This window comes from Hibiscus syriacus, unplaced genomic scaffold (genome assembly GCF_006381635.1).
Source record: "Hibiscus syriacus cultivar Baekdansim isolate YM2019G1 unplaced genomic scaffold, ASM638163v2 tig00111754_pilon, whole genome shotgun sequence".
NCBI lineage: Eukaryota > Viridiplantae > Streptophyta > Magnoliopsida > Malvales > Malvaceae > Hibiscus > Hibiscus syriacus.
Window position 1 is genome coordinate 1,022,864 of NW_024063169.1, and position 20,968 is coordinate 1,043,831.

General features: G+C 36.8%; 1 protein-coding gene across 1 annotated transcript in view; it reads left to right on the forward strand.

Moving 5' to 3' along the window:
* Positions 1-3,053, forward strand: part of LOC120169184 (putative disease resistance protein At1g50180) — a 29,325-nt gene extending 26,272 nt beyond the window's left edge. The window contains exons 5-6 of the mRNA XM_039177396.1: positions 2,784-2,878; positions 2,951-3,053. Of these exons, the coding sequence (XP_039033327.1) occupies positions 2,784-2,878; positions 2,951-3,053 (198 nt within the window). The remainder of the gene's footprint in view (positions 1-2,783; positions 2,879-2,950) is intronic.
* The last annotated feature ends 17,915 nt before the right edge of the window (positions 3,054-20,968 follow it).

Consider the following 20,968-nt stretch of genomic DNA (forward strand, 5'->3'; position numbering starts at 1 on the left):
CGGACCGAGTTCAATTCGAGGGGATTCACTGCCTTATACCCATACGAGGAATAAATTCCTACGAAGGTATAAGGTATGTATCCCATGGGTTATTTGCTAAAACTCATACGAAGAATAAATTCTTACGAGAGTAAAGCAATCACCCTAACTAATTTGGATCGAAGCTCATGTCTAGAGCTCATGTTATGCTAATGAAAGTGATGTGTGTGAGGAGAAACAAACAAACCTTTGACTCAAAAACAGGGAAAATAAAAAAATAACAATTATGATTAAAATGTTAGTATATAAAAATAAAGAGATAAAATAATAAATAAAAATTCAATACATAGATCATAGTTTTACTAAAGATTCGAACTTATAATTTCCACCATAACGACCATATATAAGCGACCGACAGCCTGACTCTCTAGTGTCCCCAGCAGAGTCGCCAAGCTGTCATAACCATTTTTTTTATAAAACTTTTTTTATTATTTAAAAAACAATTATGACTTTTATTTTGGAAAATGGGTGATTTTGAATTGATTTGAATAAAATTGAAAAGAGTCGCCATCGACCTTTGGGTTAGGTAGGTCGAATACCTAAAAACGTCTTTTAAAACAATTTTAAGAAAAATCATTTTTTTAAAGACAAGATTCGGTCTGTGTTACCAAAGATTCATTTAAACGGATTCGGGAGTCGGTTACGTACGGGGAAGGGTAAACAGGGTAAACACCCCTCACAACGCCCAAAATCGGTACTTAGTCGCTTATATATCGTCGTAAATGATAGAACTTAAAGTTTGAATCAGAAGTAAAAATATGATCTATTTATTGAATATTTGTTAAAATAATAGAAATACTTCACTTGGTAAGAAATCTCAAGATTTGCAATCCTCCATCGGGAAAGCTATCTCATCTATTTCTCATCTATAAAGTATATTCTATCTTTGAATTACTACCAAATAATATCGACAAGAGTATAAAATAAATCATACTTAATTTATCTAAAACATGTATTGTTAATATTAACATAGAGATCATTAATACAATAAAAATTATAAAAAATAGAATGATAAATCAATTATGATTTATTTATTGAATATTACTTAAAATAATAGAAATACTTAACTTGGTGAGAAATCCCGAGATTTGCAATCCTCCATCGGGAAAGCTATCTCGTCTATTTTTCATCTATAAAGTATATTCTATCTTTGAATTAACACCAAATTATATCGAGATGAGTAAAGTAAATATACTTTGTTCATCTAAAACATATATAGTTAATTATTAAAAAATACATTAACATATTGAACGTTATAAAAATAATAAATAAAAGTAATAAATATGAAATAAAATTTTAAAGTACCTATTAAGTAAAGTGAACGTCTATAACATAAGTAAGCTTAACCATATCACACAATAATATAAATAATAGTGACTATTAACCAATATATATATATATCTATATAAATATTTCCTAATATTAACTCATACTAAACACAAATATTAAAGAAAATATAATAAATAAGTAAAAACAATAACATAAGTAAAAATAAATTATACATATATTTAGCAAAAGTATCTAAACAAACCTAAACAAAATGACCATAACCAAGCAAGTAAATAACCCATACAAAATTTACACAGTGACTATAAATTGTATTCGAAAAAAACTTAGGTTTTAAATACGTAAATTAATACTTTTCTATGTTATGAACAAATGACTAAAATAAAACAAATGAAACATACAATGCAAATTCGGTATTTAAGCCAAACAGAAAAGCAGTGAGCAAAATGTGAGCATTATAAACACAGAGTACAAATGTTGAAACTTACAAAACATTACTGCAAGGTGACCAATACATAAACATTACAAACTTGAGGTATAAAATACAAAATAAATAAAATACAATAAATGGCTACATCATAAACGTTCAAAACCTGGGAGCCCCTTTTACACAGTTTACCCATGATGAAATTACAACCGAGTCCTCAACCTAAACGGCGCCGTTTTGGACTCGGTTTATAAGGCTAAACCCAAGACCCTTCCCCAGTGACATCTCTCATTTCTCACATCTCCTCCTCTCTCCAGAAAACAGAGAACCAAAGAGGCTCTCCACCTCTCTACCTTATCCTCCGCCTCTCTCCGTCGTGGAGAAAAAAACAGAGGTCACAAACGCCGTAAATCGGCGGCGAAAGCCCTAGAGAACCCCAAACCTTTCCTTCTTCCCTCTCCTTCTAGAGACAGAGAGCCAAAATGGCTCTCGACCCTCACCTCTTCGCCTTCCTTCTCTCATCCTCAACCGGGGATTTAAACCCTAAACTCCCCGGCCACCGCAGATCGGTGGCCACGGGGAGTAACCTCATCTCTCTCACCTAAAAAATCCTAGGTGAATCATAACCCCAAAACCCACTACACTCCAAACCCTAACTACCCTAGAAGAGGAAAAGGCTTTACCTTTGGGATGGTTCCTCACTGCTCCAAAGAGATGGGTAAGGGCTCGGATTTTTTTTGCAGGTATCGTTCTTTTTCCCTTTTCTTTCCTTTCTATTTCTCTCTTTTTTTCTGTAAACCCGAATCTTCTCTCTGTATTTTCTTTTCGTTCCCTCTCTCTGGTTTCGTTCCCTTGATTTTTGTTGAGTATTTGGTGAGATGATGATACCTAGTGTAGGGCATGGCTTTTTCTGATTTGGTGGGATAGAAATCCTGAATATTTAGGGATTTATTGGTATTTTAATTTGGAGTTTAGATTTTGTGAGATTTGAACTGTATATGATATATTTTCTTGATTGGTTTTGCTGTAGATGACAATAGTGAAACAGTTGGGGTCAGACCGGAACAGTGATGGTGGCGGCGTCAGAGGAAGATGGAAAGCCAAGAGGCGGCTGGTGGCTGAGCTGTTAGGGCTCAGAACTAGGGTTAGGGTTTCAGACCTAAATGGCCTTTGATCTGGACCATTGGATGGGTCCAGATCAGACGGTCTTGATGGTGCGGCGCTGAGGCAGAGAAGGGGTAACCCTAGCGGGTTTGGGTCGATTGCTGGGCCGCAGGTCTGGGTTGGTAGTTGGGCTTGATGTACATGCTGGGCTTCGGGATTAGGCCTGCTGAGTTGGATAGCTAGTGGGCTCCAAATTTGGTCTTATAGTGGCCTACAAAAATGTAACCTGTATATTAATAATAATAATAATAATAATAATAATAATAATAATAATAATAAAATAAAAAAAATAAATATAAAAGACTCGGACAAAAACGGGTGTCTACAATATGTTTAAGAGTTGGTTGTATGTGAAGATTGTTATAGCATAATCAGAATGTACAAATATTGGTTCCTTTAAAATATTGTGTTATCTTTATTTTATTTTTAAATATTACAAAATTTAATTTATTTTAAAAAATATGATCACGTAAATGAATTCAAAATTTGTAAAGGATATGCTTCTATCACAAATAATTAATGGGATATCATTCTAATAAATTAGAAGACGCAGAACCTTATTAATTAACATAATAAAATGATATTGTCTTATATTTTTGTGAAGGATGCCTCATATCTTAAAGACTCAAATAATTAACGATATAATATTTCAGTAAATTAGGAAATCATCTCGTTAATTAACATAATAAAATGATATTATCTTTTATTTTAAAACTGATGATGAGAAATTTTATAAAGAATGACATCATATTTATAAATAACTAATGAAACAACATTCCAGGAAATTAGAATGCCACGTCGTTGATCATCGTGATATAACAATATTGTCTCAAATTTTGAAAGAAGTTTGTGAAATGTATATGTTTTGTAAAAAGAAAATTTTTATGACCCTCGTCGAGTATAGATGAGTACGGTTAACGATGAGTTTATTAAATTAATTTATAAAACATTAAATTATAAAATACTAAACATATAATTATAAATTAGTTAAAAATCTAAATGTAATTTAATTAAAATACAAAATTTATAAAACATTAGTACCGAAAGAGCAGCTCAATGATACTAATCCTTCATTGACTGTAACCGATTCCCGAATCCGACATATTTATGGTAAGAAGCAGATCAGGTAAGATAATGTCTGATCAACCTAAATGATCGATGGCGGCTTTAACATTTTTTCAAGTCGAAATCTAATTCTGAGTCCACCCAAAAGACGGTTGCGACACCTGTTAATATAAAAAAGGGTGTAAAGTATAGTAATGGTCAATGAACATTTCTGAAGCTTGCATTTAGGTCCCCCAACTTTTAAAACTTGCAATACAGTCCCCCAACATTTATTCCGTTTGCAATATGGTCCCCTCAACTTAAACCACCGTTATAAAATTAGGGTAAATTATATAAACGGTTATTGAACTTTTCAGACACTTGAATTTAGGTCCCCCAACTTTTAAAACTTGCAAAATAGTCCTCAATTTCATTCTAAACCCCAATTTCCAAAGTAATTCAATTTCATTCTAAACCCTAAATTCCAAAATAATTCAATTAAATTCAATTATGTCAGATTTATTATTATTTAATTTTATCTTATTTCATGTGATACGTATTTTTTTATATAAATATAATAGTATAATTCTTATCTGTTAACGAAATTTTTTAATTAAAAAAAGTAGTTAGGATATAGAAGAGGTTGAAAATAATTTGAATTTTAAATTTATAAAATGTTATTTTGACGTATAAATAAAAGTGTAAACTACTCGGTTGACAACTTAACTATCTAGCCCTTTTTACTTTTGTCATCGATCTTTTAAATTTATCAATCATACAACATAATTATTTAACTGTTTCAACTAAGCCACTAGTCGTTACCAATTGATAAAAATGATGATGTGGTAGTTAAAAGGAATTGACATTATTATACATTCAGTCTTTATTATTTATATAATCAATTTGGTCCTAAATTAAATAAAAATTTAATAAATTAATCATTTAATTAGGATCTGACACGTGTTAGCACATGATCATGACACGTGTCATTGGTGACACATGTCACCACCTAATTATTTATATGCTATCAATTGGTCCTAAATTAAATAAATTTAATAAATTAATCATTTAATCAGGATCTGACATGTGTTAACACATGATCATGATATGTGTTATTGGTGACACATGTCACCACCTAATTAGAAGAAAATTAAGTTACAAAGAAGTAAAATTTGGGTATTGGGCAAACTCAAACCTGAGTCACGCAAATAAAAGATACAGGGTGGAGCCACTAAGCTAACACCATCGTTTGTGTTAAGAGATATACAATAATACATATACTAATAGTATGACCAATGCCAGAAAAAAAAAAGAATAATGGAAAACGGAAATAATGAGATTTGAACTTCGGCAAAAAATTTGAAAGCAATAAATGATGGGAAAATATTATATTTTTTTACAATAAAAAATATTATATTTGATAAATTGTTTGATAGATTTAATATATTTTTTAAATATTAGTTGATACAATATTTTAAAAGAATAAATTTAAGATTTATATATTTTTAAACTAAATTTAATAATTATATTTTCATATTTATAATTCATGATTATATATAGTCTTAAGTTGAGTATTTCTAATATAATTAATAATTTTAATTTCTTATTAAAAATAAAATATTCAAAAAATATAAATGATCATACATTAATATATGAATATATTTTTTTATTTATACATCTAAATATAAATTTACATTTATATAAATATATTTTTATTCGTATATTGAAATATTTTGATTAAAATATAAACATATTTTAAATACTAGTTTATACAAGAAAAATAAAATATATCAAAAATATAAATGATTCATACATTTAAATATAAATTGAATCATTTATATTTTCTATACATCTATATTTAATAAGAAAATAAAATTATTGGGGGACTGTTTTGCAAGTTTTAAAAGTTGGGAGACCTAAATTCAAGTGTTTGAAAAGTTCAATGACCGTTTATATAATTTACCCTAATTTTCTAACAGTGGTTTAAGTTGAGGGACCATATTGCAAATGGAATAAATATTGGGGGACTGTATTGCAAGTTTTAAAAGTTGGGGGACCTAAATGCAAGCTTCAGAAATGTTCAATGACCATTACTATACTTTACCCTATATATTATTATAATCCTCACTTTAATGATTGTAGTCCAAATATTCTCCCTCCGCACACCATCACTACTAAAGGTACAATAATGTTTTTCTATTTCACATTATGCCTGAAAACAATAGCAGTGTTATTAAAATAAAATTTTATTATATTTTATTTAACATATTAACATTTAATTCTGACAACTGTTAATTTTATAACGAAAAACATTAGTGGAGCCGGTGTTAATTGTTTAGTTTTCCCTAATTTTCCAAGTGGCGCCTCTTCAATTAAATAAGACCCATGATGATTACTTTTTATAGTCTCCCCATTCTATTGATGATTACATAAAAATCATAAAATATACTATTAATAAACTACAGTCATGTCCATTACTAATTGTGCCCTTAATTATAACATTGCCTTTATTACCTGTTAATCCATCTCACTTGAGTTTATTGTTTAGTTTAACCACAATTTTTCAAACCTCACCATTGTTTTTTGGAAAATGTGGAAATAAACTACCTAACTAGAATTTAATGTCTGGAGGCGTTACTATCTAAAAACAAGAAATTTAACGATTCTACCAGAGGATCCAAGAAAACTCGGCACTCTATGATTTCAGAGTTGGTGATTTTGACAAGACTATCAGCCACTTTGTTTTCTTCACGACTAACATGATTAATTACTACCATCCAATATCTTTCCATTAACTCGAATATTTTTTGTAGTAGTGTGATGTTCACTTCCTTTTTTTTTTGTTTCCTTCGGAGTCTATTAGCCACCTCCATGCTATCCACTTCTACAATTACCTTCTTTTCTCCTATTCTCCATGCTTGTCGTAACTCGTAACCCTTCATACACTCCCCAAAGTTTTGCTTCCATGACTGAGCATATTCTGACAGAGCTAGAGAATCCTGTTATCCATTTACCATCCCAATTACACATGACTCCTCCACATGATGTGAAACTCGTGTTGTTGTTTCGCGCTCCATCCGTATTCAGTTTGCACCAGCCAACTTTGGGAGCTATCCATTTCTTTATTTTGTATTAAAATTTAAAGATAATTTAAACTAGTAGTGTACATCAGTATGCAATGTGTTTTGATAGGCGACGTGGGTTATATAATTTTCCTTGCACGAGAGGATTGTTATAGCACTCTAAAAGAACTCCAAATATTTTTTTTTTAAATTTCGTTTTATCTTTATTTTCTAAAATATATTTTTAAATTTAAATTATATTCAGAAATATGATCATGTGAGGGATTCAAATTCTGTGAAAAAAATTCCTGATATCACTAATAATTAATGTGATATCATTCGAATGAGTTAGAAAACTAAACTAAATTGAAAACTTTGAGGAATTTTTTTTTGCAAGTTACATTTTTCTATTTAACGTTATATATTTATTATAATCCTCACTTTAATAAAGCTAGTCCAAATATTCTTCCGCCAGACACCATCACTAATAAAGTTACAATGATGTTATTTATTTACGTTATGTCATTGAGTCAGTGTTTAAAAGTAATAGAAGTATTAGTAAACATCATTAAAATATAATTTTATCATAACTCAATCAGCGTGTTAATGTATAGCTCAGTTGAACGTTAATTTTTTAACGAGAAATGACAAATTTCAAACATATGAATACTCATATGATCATTTTATAATTTTTTAATAAACGAGAGACTCAACAAAATGACGACTTATAATTAATAGACTATTTTATATCTTTTAAATTTTTTTTTGAAATAAGGTACTTTGTTTTAAAGAGAGTAACAAAGTACATCACCTCAAGGCTCTCATTAAAAAAACCTCCCTACCCCTAAATGGAGGAAAAAGACCTTGAGTGGTAAAGAACAAATACACATAGAATAATAACAACATTCAGCCCATACTCACACCTTACCACAATCGCCAAACTATCACATAAAAAGCTAACACAGACAACCATACTCACTTGCTGAAATACCTTCCACACTTACTCGAAAAAACAGTATGGGCAAAACAAAAATTAAAACCAGCTATGACGAAACTAACATCCACCCACTGAAAAGTGGGCCAACATAAAACAGTATGGACACACTAATAAACTATCTCCGCACTACCTTAAAACCCGCAAAGGTCAGAGCACCAAACATCACACCTCAATGCAGAACTACCAGGAAACAAACAAAGATACCTTGAAGCCAGCAAAAGCAAAAGCAAAAGAATCCTCCAGCAACCCTTAATGATAACCGAGCAAATCTCAGTGGCCACCGAAGCCCACACCACTACCAGAGGCAAACAGGCGTCAGCAGAACGGATACAGAACTTGTAACTTCATGGCTAAAGAACATAACCCCACAAGAACCCTAAAATGATGAAAAATCAAAAGCACCACACTAACAATGAAATATCTATGAAAATAACCAGACAATAATATCTCCACCGAAGATCAACCTTGCAAACCACTCAAAAAACCTTGCAACAATACTCATCCGACAAGGGACCGGTGAGCTAACATTCGAAATACAGCCAAGGAACAAAGCACCCATATCACCTAAACTATACTGCTGATACGCTGAAACATAACACCAAAGCACAAGGCTTAACCACCCACTCAAGAACAGGCCACTAGACACCACCATCAACCAACCAGAACACGGTGAGATGAAGAGCTCCACCAGGAAATTGCTAGGCAACCGATACAGCTTAAGCCACTGAAAATAGACAAACACCGAAACAAACCTAAAAACCTATAGGACAGACTTAGAACTAAACTGCTCTAGCTCCACTTAAACACCACCAACCATCCTCAAGACCAAAGCCTTTACCCTCCCGAAACCCCTGATATTCACGCACCAACCTCAAAGAAATCTGGATAATCAAAACTTGAGAACCATTTGCGAAATCGACCCTAGATGCTACTCACCTACTCTTCTATAGAAAAACACGCACATAACCTCACCATAGACCCTTAAACTGCCAAGAACCTTACACAAGAAAGAAAGATAAGCCACAAACACCGAAGCAGAAACCAAAAGAGGGCCAAAACAGTCTCACTCATACAGAAAATTCTAAACGGACAATAGACTATAACACTATGGCATTACCACAAACAGCTTGTATACATAAATATCCATCACGACCTGACTCTCGAAAACAGATTAGAATCCCACTCAGAAATTCAAAAACTATGAAACTAATGTCAGAAGCAAGCCAGATCATAAACACGAAACAACAAACGAAAAAATCAGGATAAGACACAACTAGAAGAGAAAAGAACCTGACCAAACTAGAAGAGAACACCCATCCAAACGAATAGCAAATTTAGGGACAAATGCCAACGAAACCTAATCCCAAAAATACCAGAGCAGGGCCGATTAATCACTTGATCAAAGAACATAAGAGGATTCGACAGCACTGAGTTAGGCTTATAAAATCTAGAGAGGAGCGATCAAAGGAGAGCGTGAAATAGCAAAGACGAAGCTGGTGGAGGTGGCCACCGCCTCGCAAGGAAACGCTTGAGAGAGAACTTTTTTCTCGTGTAGTCGTGTAATGCAGATGATTTTTGAAGATATATAACTTTTAATTATCAAAAGAATTAATAAAAACGTCTTATAATCATGTGATAATTTGTATACTTTATCTTTTTTATTAATGCACCTTGTACTTGACTTATCGCACCATATTTTAGTGAATCATTTTATTTCTGTAATTGAAATGATTATCCAACTCAATTAATAGAGCACAAAGTTCTTAATTTTGAAGTCGTGGGATCGAGTTTCATGGAGGGCATTTTATAATTCGGAAGTCTCTTACGGAAGCTACTCTCAACCTAGTGTTGGGGACAACCTACTATCTTATCTCCACTTATCTTATTACATACGAGAACAATAGACAATCATTATTTTATTTCCGTAATTATAGCCGGATCTTCATTACCTGTTAGGCTGTTAATCCACCTCACCGAGTTAATTGTTTAGTCTTCCCCTAATTTTCCAAGTGGCGCATTTTTAATTAAATATCTTTCACATTTGATAAATTTTAAATTAAATATAAAATTTATATTGTATTGAAATATTAATTAATTAATTATGATTACCTAAAAATCATAAAATATATTATTAATAAACTACAATTGTGTCCGTTAATCCATCTCACTTGACTTAATTAAATAAGAGAAATGATTATATCTCTTTTCTAAAAAAATCGTTTTTATTTTCTTAGAGTGGGATTTGAAATCATCATCAATCTTATTTCTTATTTAGTCTCTGATTTATTTTCAAATAAATCTTTGAATTTTTTGTTTTGAATTGTGAAAAATCCTTTTTAGGTTCTAAAATACTTTTCTTTAAATTATTCGTATTTTTTAAAGATTAAGTTGCCAACGATTATTCTGATCATCATCTGTAAAATTATCCTTTTAAGATATATGTTTAAGAGTTGGTTGTATGTGAAGATTGTTACAGCATAATCAGAATGTACAAATATTGGTTCCTTTAAAATCTTGTGTTATCTTAAGGATTTTTGTGAAGGATGTCCTCATATCTTAAGGACTCAAACTTTGAAAGAAGTTTGTGAAATGTATATGTTTTTTAAAAGAAAAATTCTATGACACTCGTGTAATACCCTAATTTTGTCCGGGCAATTTAATTCATTTAAAGATGCTTGAGAATTAATTTGGAGGTAATCGTACTCAAATGAGAATTTAATTCAAATGATGAATGGAAGCTTGCATTTTGGGGACAACATGAAAATCAAGAAATCTTGATGCTTAATTGGATTGTAACATGTTTGTTTCATTTTGGAATTCAAGATTTAAATTGAAGCCCAAGCTAATCCGGAATCCAAATTAAATGTTTAGTCCAAAGTCCACATACAAGTCTAAAATAGATTACAAATATCTAGCCCGGTTACAAGGCCCAAGCTTAACCCGATCCGACCCGGATACAACACCCAACAGCAGACTCCTCCCACGTGCACCCAATGTGAAGCACTCATCCACTGCAACAGATCATGCCTCCCAAGGAAGCCCATGCTACTGCCAAGCACCACGCCCGTGAAGACTGAGACATGGCCTGGCTGCCCATGCTCCACAACGCCTAAGTGTCTCCCACGTGAAATGCATAACCGAGCGCCCACGTCAATATGAAGCAGCACTCCCACTGCGTCAGTTTGTGCCGATCACTCCACTTACAACCTGGAACACCCGGTTGAAACATCACGTTAGGCCAGTAACAACCCTCAGCAGAAACCACCACGAGCTCACCATTTCTGACCCGTGCCCGTGCCTTCACCATTTCCAACCCGGGCTTACCATCCACCCACGTGAAGCGCGACAGACAAGGCTCGGCACCCCGAGCAAACACCACCAACAGCTCATGCCCATACCCTGCAACGCCCATTACTCCATTAGCAGGGATACACATAATTAAAGAGGAAGCAGAAAACAAAAGCAATTCTCGAGGCCATCGGGGAGAGCGTTTTTCATCATCAACAAAAAGAAGGGAGCTTTAAAGGAAAAAAGAGGGGATTCATTACAAAAAGGAGGGGGAGACCAGAGAGGAAGGGCATTCGGAACAGGGGTAACCATTTCGAGCAGAAGGGGTCAGTGATCAATTGGAGAACAAGCAAAGAACATTAGAGCAGGGAAAGAAGGATACCAATAGAGAGCTCACGAACAGCAGAGCACGGAAAAAAAAAACCAACAAGGGAGAGGGGGTCATGAACAACGAGGAACGGCGGTGAACAACCAGAGAAAACACGCATCAATCATGGAGCTCATCATCAACCATTCGAGTATTAAGCAAAAAAACAGAGAGGGGAAATCCATTGTAGAGCAAGAAAAACAGTATTTGTGAATCAAATAATGTAACAGTGGTTTTTGCCCATATTTCTTCTGAAATCAAGCAATACAAACAAGACATCATTCCCTATTTTTGCTTATATCAACAACCCAACAGTAAAGCGAATCATTTTCAAGGTTAGGGAATTTCGGGTTACCTTTGTTCATGAGTATCTACGCCAAAGTCTTCGTCGGAGGAGGCCCTTGACAGCGTCGATCGAGGGTAGATGGCCAATAAACGGTAGTTGGGATCTGGTGCCTTGGTGGTTGTTGATGATGGCCAGATTTTGGGTTGAGGCTTGTACTTGCCGATTGATGGTCGTTTAGGCAGCGGCGTTAGAACCTGTTGGAGTCTCGCCCGAGTGTGGTTAGAAAAGGACGAGGCGTCGAACCATGATGGACGTGCGGTGGTCGGATGAAGTCGTGGGGCCATTGGTGACCCATCGACGGCGTTGAATTGAGCCTTCGTGGTTCTCGTTCGAAGAAGAGAAGCTTGAAGGAGAGAGTAGAAGCGGCAGGTCTTGTTTTGCTAAAGTGAAAGGGGAATCTGATTTTAGGGTAAGCATTTTACCCCAGCTCGCCAATCCCGTGACCAAAACGACGTCACTTTAGAGTGTTAAAACGACGGCGTTTAAGGGTGTATAAAGCGGCGGCGTTCCATCAGGGGTGAGGAGCTCCCGTTTCAGCGCCTGGACGGGTTATTTGTATCGTAAATCCTTCTGTTTTCCTTTAATGCATTTTAGTCCATATTTCATATTTTTTCCTTTCTAATTTCGCCTCATAACTTTCCGCGTGTTTCATTTTAGTCCAGTCTCATATTATGGTTATTTTCTTACCGTTTTTACATTGGATGTGTAATTTGGAAAACTTTCAATTTGGTCCTTTGTAGAACTTTGGTTATATTATATTTGCAGTACTTGGGAATGATTTTTTTTTGAAAGGATCTTGATGTTCATGTTCTTTACATTTTAGTCCTTGTCTAACATTTTATGCATGTTTATAGGGTTAATTTAGATTTATTTTAAATGTACGCTAATGTATATTATTTTGAGCATGTAATTCACATAGATGTCGGTGTAATTTATTTTTATAAGCATGTTAGCTTCATTTATTTTAATATCATGTTTAATTAATTTTTGCATTAACATCCTTTTTGCATAATTTGCATGATATCCTCATAAGCATGATCCGACACCATTACATAATCGGATTAAGGGTAATACTCTTTTAATTTAAAACTATCAGAATGGCTTCTCTTAACTTACTAGAGGGTCGTTTTGACGATTTTAAATTAAAAGTGTATCCCAACAGTGTCACCAAAATAATTGATTAATTACTTTAAAATTTGTGAGTGAAAGAAAAAGAAATATTCGGCTATTTAAATTATTTGAGATAAGATCGTTAGAACTCACCTAAAGATCTGGTCTCGATATTTTTAAATAATCGAATATCCTTTATCTTTCTAATGACTTGGTAATTTTAAATTAACATATTTTGTTGCTTTTCAATGTTACAAATTTGCATTTTTATTGTTTAAAGGGATCATTAATCAAATTAAACTCGAACTTGTGAAATTCGTTGCAAAGACATTAATTAATTGACTAGGTACCGATTTAGGGCGTTGTGGGGGTGCTAATCCTTCCCCACGCGTAACCGACTCCCGAACTCAGATTTTGATAACGCAGACCTTAATTTGTTGTTTTAATTAAAATTAATTTTTATTTAAAATGACAACGTTTTTGGGTGCCCAATCACACCCTAATCAAAGATTGGTGGCGACTCCTCGAACCTTATATTTTTATCATAAAGGAATTTCCAATTTTTTCGAAACGAGAGATTTTCTAAAATTGCATTGTTTTTAATTAAAAATTCAATTGAAAAGAAAATAATTAAAAATAACGCGCTTTTCCACACCGTTTAAAAATCGTTTCGACAGCTTGGCGACTCCGCTGGGGACTTTTTAGAGAGTCAGGCCTATAGTCGATTAATTAATTGTCTTTGCAAACGAAAGTTATAAGTTCGCTTTGATTTGTTCTTGATCCCTTGTTTGTTTGAATTGTTTTGTTTGCATCTTAATTTGTAATTTGGGTTAATGAATAAATAGTTGTACTAATGTGTGATCTACATGTTTCAGTTTTCTGACTTTCACTTTAGTCTATTGTTTCTCTTGGATCAAGGCAAAGGATTATGAGTTTCCCCACTGTTGTTGTAAACCTTCGATACTTAGAGCCTTCTAACTGTGCTCTGTCCCATTAAGTAGGGGTGAAAGCTACGCTTACGTGAGAAAAATTACTTTTCTCCGCATGGGCTTTAGCAAGTAACCTCTGGGGTACATGCCTTATGTTTACGAGTGAAACATTGAGTTTCCTCGCATGGACATAGGGAAATGTATCCTCTCGAATTGAACTTGATCCGTTTTAAGCCTATAATGGACGAGGATCGAGGGTCTGGCAAGCCTAAGGGGGCACCAGCAAAGGATAATTCGAGGACCCTTTTAGAAATACTGAAACTCTGCCCATCTTATGTTGAATCTCTGTCCGCAGACACAAAGGGGAAACTCATTCTAACTTTTCCCTCGAATTTATTTTTTTGCAAAAAGTATGCGAACTAGAGATCATGTGGTTAGGTTTATTTTTCAAACATGCATGTGAATTAGATACCATGCGGTTAGGATTTTTTATGAGTAACAAAACATGTGGGTAAATATCATGTTGGGTAGGATCTACTAAAGCATGATTCGGTAGATGCCATGTTGGGTAGATACCATGTGAATTAGGTTTAGGATGTATATATTTTCTATCTTCATGTTGTTTGACTATTCATTGTATATACTAACACAGTTTTATTTTTGTTTGTGTTTTATGTTTTATTTATTACCGCTGCATTGCATCATCATTCATGAAAAAAGGTGTTGATTCACAAGGTGGTCATAAAAGTAGAAGGCGGTCATAAAATGGACAAGAGCTTTCATATCAAGGAAGTGGATAACGCAGAAGTGAGGTCGTGGTCCGAGGAAACTCAGAGGAAGAAAGGCGATAGTTTGACTGAAGATTACATATCAGTACTACCAGAGGTTGCTCCGGTCAGTCTAAAGCAAAACGATTTGCAAGAGTTACGCGAAATTTGGGAAAGTTGGAATTCTGATGTGAAATACTCTTTCTGGCAAACGTATGGTGACATCGCCCTTCTGTTGTACGTGAAAGTAAACGAACCCCTAATCAAAGCTCTCGTCCAGTTTTGGAATCCCGCATATAGCTGCTTCACTTTCAACAAGGAAGACATGACTCCCACGTTAGAAGAATACACCTCCTTGTTTCATTTCGAGACGATACACTTGGACCGTGTCTACTCAAAGGCCTCAAGGACACAATCCTTTAAGAGCAAGCTCGCAAGGATTACTGGGATGGGAGAGAAGTGGGTTGCTGATCGAATCCAAAAGAAGGGAGAGTCCGATTGCTTCCCTTGGTCATGCCTCAAGGAGCTTATCGTCAAGCATAGCGATATCGAAAAGTGCATGGAGATGTTCGCCTTGGGAATTTATGGTTTGATGATTTTCCCGAAAGTTCTTTATCACGTGGAAGCCGCAGTGGTCGATTTATTCGAGTGTTTGGAAAGGAAGGTAAACCCTGTTCCTGCGGTTTTGGCTGAAACATTCAGAGCACTTAGCAGTTGCAGAAGAGCTGAGAGTAGCCGCTTCACCGGGTGTGTCCAGCTGCTTACTGTTTGGATACGCAGTCACTTCTGGAAAATTGACCGAGAGTATAGTCGACGGTTTTCTACGGCCTATTCACCCTTAAAAGATTTCCTCACTAAAGAGTGGCCAGAGCATCTCACCAGGAAAGATTGGGTTTCACTCTTCAGAAATTTACAGGAACATGATATAGTGTGGCGTGTCCCCTGGTTAGCTTTTGTGGATGTGTTGTACAAATGTGGGGATTTCGATTGGGTAACCCTATTAGGGTTATGGGGTGGAGTAGGTTATGCGCCACTGATGGTACTAAGGCAATTTGGGGCACGCCAATTCGTCGCAGCTACATCCGGTCTGAAGGCATCTGAATTTGTGTACTGTGGAGATCATTACAAGAAGACTGCTCGTGCAATGTCAGAGGCGTGGAAGTCAACCTTTAGAACTGATTTCATAGCGGCTGAGGTCATGCTGACACCAGATTACGTGGCATGGAGGGCGGTGCGAAAGAATGATATCCTTCCGTTGGCGGATCGTGACCAAACAATTCCTTTGGAAGTACAGTTTAAATACGTACCGTCTAAGTTGGAGATACTGAAGAGTGAATTCGAAGCGGAAATCGCCAGGAAGGAAGCAGAGTGTGAGGCCCTTAGACAAAAGAATTTCATGTTGGACATCGATAGGGGATTCTATAATACACAGTTTGAGCTTATGCGCAAGAGAAAGGATGAAGTGGAGGCCAATCTCACTAGTTTACAGAGCGATTACCAAAAAAATGAGTCGAGCACGGGCAATTGCTGGCCTCGGGAGAACTTCAGAGCATTGGCGGTTAGAGCTCCGGGCTGAGGGGGATCGTCGAGTTAGAGACGTCAGAGCCGAGAGAGAGCACCGAGTCAGAGAAGTAGAGACAGAGAAGAAGAAAAGAAATCAAGAACTGGAGTCCGAGAGAAGGTCCTGGGTTAGGGCACTGAAGAGCGAAAGGACAGAGGCTAAAGAGTTAAGACAAAGGTACACCTTGAGCAAGAAGCGAGAAGAAGAATTGCATGCTAATATTGAAGAACTCAGAATGAAGGCAAATAACATGCAACTTGAACTTGAGGTTAGAAAGCAAAGAATCGACGAGCTCGAAACTGAGAAGAGGCAAAGCAAAGAAGAAACTAAAATTAGAAAGGCAACATCGGGAGAGTGTGCTCCAAGGCAAACAGGATGAAGTATTCCTCTGGATACAGAGGTGCGGAGCAAAGAACGGACAGATAGAGGTACTCAATCAAGAGATGCATGAAATGGAATCAAGGCATGAGGAAGAGTTAGCTCGAGCCAAGGCAAAGAATGAAGAGTACAGTGCCTACGTTATGCAGCTTGAAAGTTCCTTATCTGCAGAAAACAGTCAGCGTTGCCCAGTGGATCAAAGGGTTAGCCTCGAGGAGAACGATGCTTTGCAAAAGAAGATTCATGATTTAGAGGCTGCCTTACGAAGCTGCCAGACACAAATCGCTGGTCTCGAGCGCACCGTCCAAGGCACCAGACTGCAATGGCAAAACTCAAACGATCACTTTAGAGACTGGAAGACAAACGTGAATCACGTGATCCGAGAGACCATGAATCAGTTAAGCGGCGTTGCGAGGCAGTTGGGAGAGATGGACCTCCAAGCAAAAGTCATCCAGAGCTATACCAATCCAGCATTAGGTGTAGGAGAGAGGGTCGATTGGCTTGTCAATCAGATAGTAGAGCTGAACATGAGAGCTAGGCCATTTCTGTAATGGACTTTTCTTGTAAAGATGATGCTTTTGTCCTAAATGAAAGTTGTTCTAAGACTGATCGCGTCTTATGAATCGATGCCTTTCTGCATGCATTTGCATTTTATTTGTAATTTAAGTTTTGTGTTGCATTTTTTATCACACTTTACATAATTTGCATTCATCCTCAAAGCATTAAAATTAACAATAAGGGATACATTACAGAATACTGGGAAATTTCAAGCATCACTATAACACAAGGAAGGCCATGGATGATAAGATTGCTCAAATAGAAAGAACTCAATTGCAGTTGCAAGATGATCTGAGAAAAATGCAAGAAGATATGCTTAAGGCTCAAGAGGATATGTTGTCTAAGTTGGCAAATATGCTGGGATGGAGAAATCCAGAGTACGGAAAGGCCCATGAGCAAACAAGTGAAGAACCACTTTACCCTCCAGGGTTCACCCCGGTACAGTCTCCGAATATCCAAGGAACATCTATCCATACCAAAGTACACATAAATCCTGACGGCATTGCAGTTAATCCGCAACCTGGATCTTGTTCGCATCCCGAAGAAAGCCCATATCACCAGGTCCCGGACCTCGATGAAGAAGCAAAGAAGAGCGAAAACAAGTTGTTGCAGGAGCAATATAAGCAGCTAGCAAATGAAGTACAAGCTATGAAAGAAGATACCAGCTTGTATGGTCTCGACGCTAAGGAACTGAGTTTAGTTCCTGATCTGGTCCTACATCCCAAGTTCAAAACCCCTGACTTCGAGAAATACGACGGTACCCAATGCCCTTCTGCCCATATCACAATGTTCTGTAGGAAAATGACTGGTTACGTAGGGGACGACCAGCTGTTGATCCACTGTTTCCAGGAAAGCTTAGTAGGCTCAGCATTGCGATGGTATAATCAACTAAGGAGAGTTGATGTCAGGACATGGAAAGACCTGGCCAAATCTTTTCTCGACCAGTATAAGCATGTGAAGGACGTCAGGCCTAACAAAATGGTGCTGCAAGCAATGGAGAAGAAGCATAATGAAAGTTTCAGACAATATGCTCAGAGGTGGAGAGAGGTAGCAGTACAAGTCCACCCACCGTTGGTAGAGGAGGAAACGAACCTACTTTTTGTTAATACCTTGAAGGCTCCATTTTTCTCACATTTTGTTGGTAATCATTCTCGAAGTTTTGCTGATATAGTTACGGCGGGAGAAATGATTGAAATGGCGATTAAAAGCGGGAAGCTTGAGGGAGGAGATTCCAGCAAGAAACAGCCGATGAGGAAGAAGGAAAACGAAGTCAACAAAATAAGGCAGTATGATTCCCATAATATCACAATGTCCCGACCACAGGGAACGGTAGCATCACCCCAAATTGACAATAGGCAAGGGGCAAGAGATCCAAGGAGAGAGAGGCCTCAATTTGACCCGATTCCTATGACTTATAAGGAGTTATTCCACGAATTATATGATCGACATGTAGTCTCACCTTATCATGTGGACCCTATACAACCCCCGTATCCCAAGTGGTATGATGCTAGTGCTAAGTGCGAATACCATGCAGGGGTTTCCGGACATTCTATTGAAAATTGTCCCGCTTTCAAAAAGGTCATCCAAGCTCTGAGAAGAAGAAACGTCATCAATTTTGGTGACAGTGAACAGCCAAACATAGCCCAGAATCCATTGTCAAACCATGCAGGAGCCGGGATTAATGCAGTCGCTGAAGAGAAAGGAAGAACGACTGTAAAAAATGTTAGGGAGGTGATGTCACCCATGTCATGGGTGTGGTGCCAAATGGTCAAGGTAGAACTATTAAAGACTAATCTGCCATGTGAACATTTCAACAATGAAGAGATGTGCCACTACCATAACTGCACAAAACACAGTATACAACAGTGTTCTGATTTCTTAGGGCTGGTACAAGAAATGATGGATAGTAAGGAAATCGAGTTCTTCAAAGAAGGGGCTGAGAAAGAAGAAGCGGAAGTTTACGCCTCTGAGGGATCATCCAAAGGGGTCTATAGTGCTAGTTGTCCCCTCGTCATTACTCCCAAGAATCGAGTGGCTGAGAAGGTAGCTCCAAAGGTGATTATTACACCTCCCTCTCCGTTCCCGTACAAAGACAATAAACAGGTACCCTGGAGATATACTTGTCAAATAGGAGAGGTGACAAAGCAACAGGAAGAGATAGATGAAGTGGGACACATGACCAGGAGTGGTAGATGTTATCACAAAGAACCTGAGAAAAAGATTGCTGTCGAGAAAGGAAAAAGTATCGATGTGCAAATAAGAGAAGATGAACCCATCGTCAATGAGCCAGTAACGGAGAATGAAGCGATGGAATTTTTAAAATTTTTGAAACATAGTGAATACAGTATTGTCGAGCAACTGCACAAGCTGCCTGCCCGTATTTCTGTCCTATCACTTCTTCTAAGTTCAGAGGCTCATCGCAATGCCCTGTTAAAAGTTTTAAACCAAACCTTTGTCCCGAAGGAGATACCCGCAGAAAAGCTGGACCGACTAGTTGCCAACATCCAGGCCGATAATTTTTTATCTTTTTCTGAGGACGAGATCCCTTCTGGGATGATTGGCAATCATAAGGCCCTACACATCACAGTTAGGTGCAAAGGACATGTTCTATCTAGAGTACTGATAGATAACGGTTCGGCGTTAAATGTGATGCCCTTGGTGACCCTGAAAAAATTACCAGTGGACAGCACCCTGATGAGAAGCTGTCAAAGTGTGGTTCGAGCTTTTGATGGAACGAAGAGAGAAGTTCTAGGCAAGATCGATATCCCTTTGACTATTGGCCCGGCGATATACGAAGTGGAGTTTCTTGTGATGGACATCATGCCTACATACAACTGTTTATTGGGAAGACCCTGGATTCATCAGGCCGGTGCGGTTCCGTCAACGTTGCACCAAAGGATAAAATTTGCAATTGATGGGAGGCTTATATGCATTCATGCTGAAGAAGACATTATTGCTTCGGTTTCTACTACTGCTCCATACGTTGAAGTGGAAGAGCAAACTGTTGAATGTTCTTTCAGATCGTTGGAATATGTCAATACCATGTTTGTGGCAGAAGGAAAGAAGATCACGAAGCCTAGATTGTCAAACTGCACCAAAATGGGGCTTAAGCTGACTCTTGGAAGAGGAGCAAAAACTGGCAAAGGGTTTGGATGTCGGTTGCAAGGACTGGTGGGCCCAATCTACCCTGTAACTAAAAGAGACAGGTTCGGTTTAGGGTATCAGCCGACTTTAAAAGAAAAACTGAGAAGCATCAAGAAGATTAAGGAATTGAGAAAGGCAAGATTGACTGGTGAAGACCCAAGCTGGGAGCCCATGACATTCCCGCCATTGAGCAGCATTTTCGTATCAGGAGGATGTATGTTTCAAGGGACTTTGGAAAGCGGTAAAGTGATAGTTGAGAATGCCTTGGAGGACTTGGGCATTAATGTCATAACCAATGAGGAGTTCAAAGAAATGAGAGCTACGGGCATTTACCCTGCGCCACTGGGCTTTGTGTTGAACAACTGGACTGCGGAGGAATTGCATGTAGTTTACAAATCTTTTGCAGAGTAATACACTAGAACTCTTCCCTATTGTTCATACCCTGGGACAGTAGGTGATTTGATGTAAAGGGTTAAGTTGTGTGTTTTTACTTGCTTTCA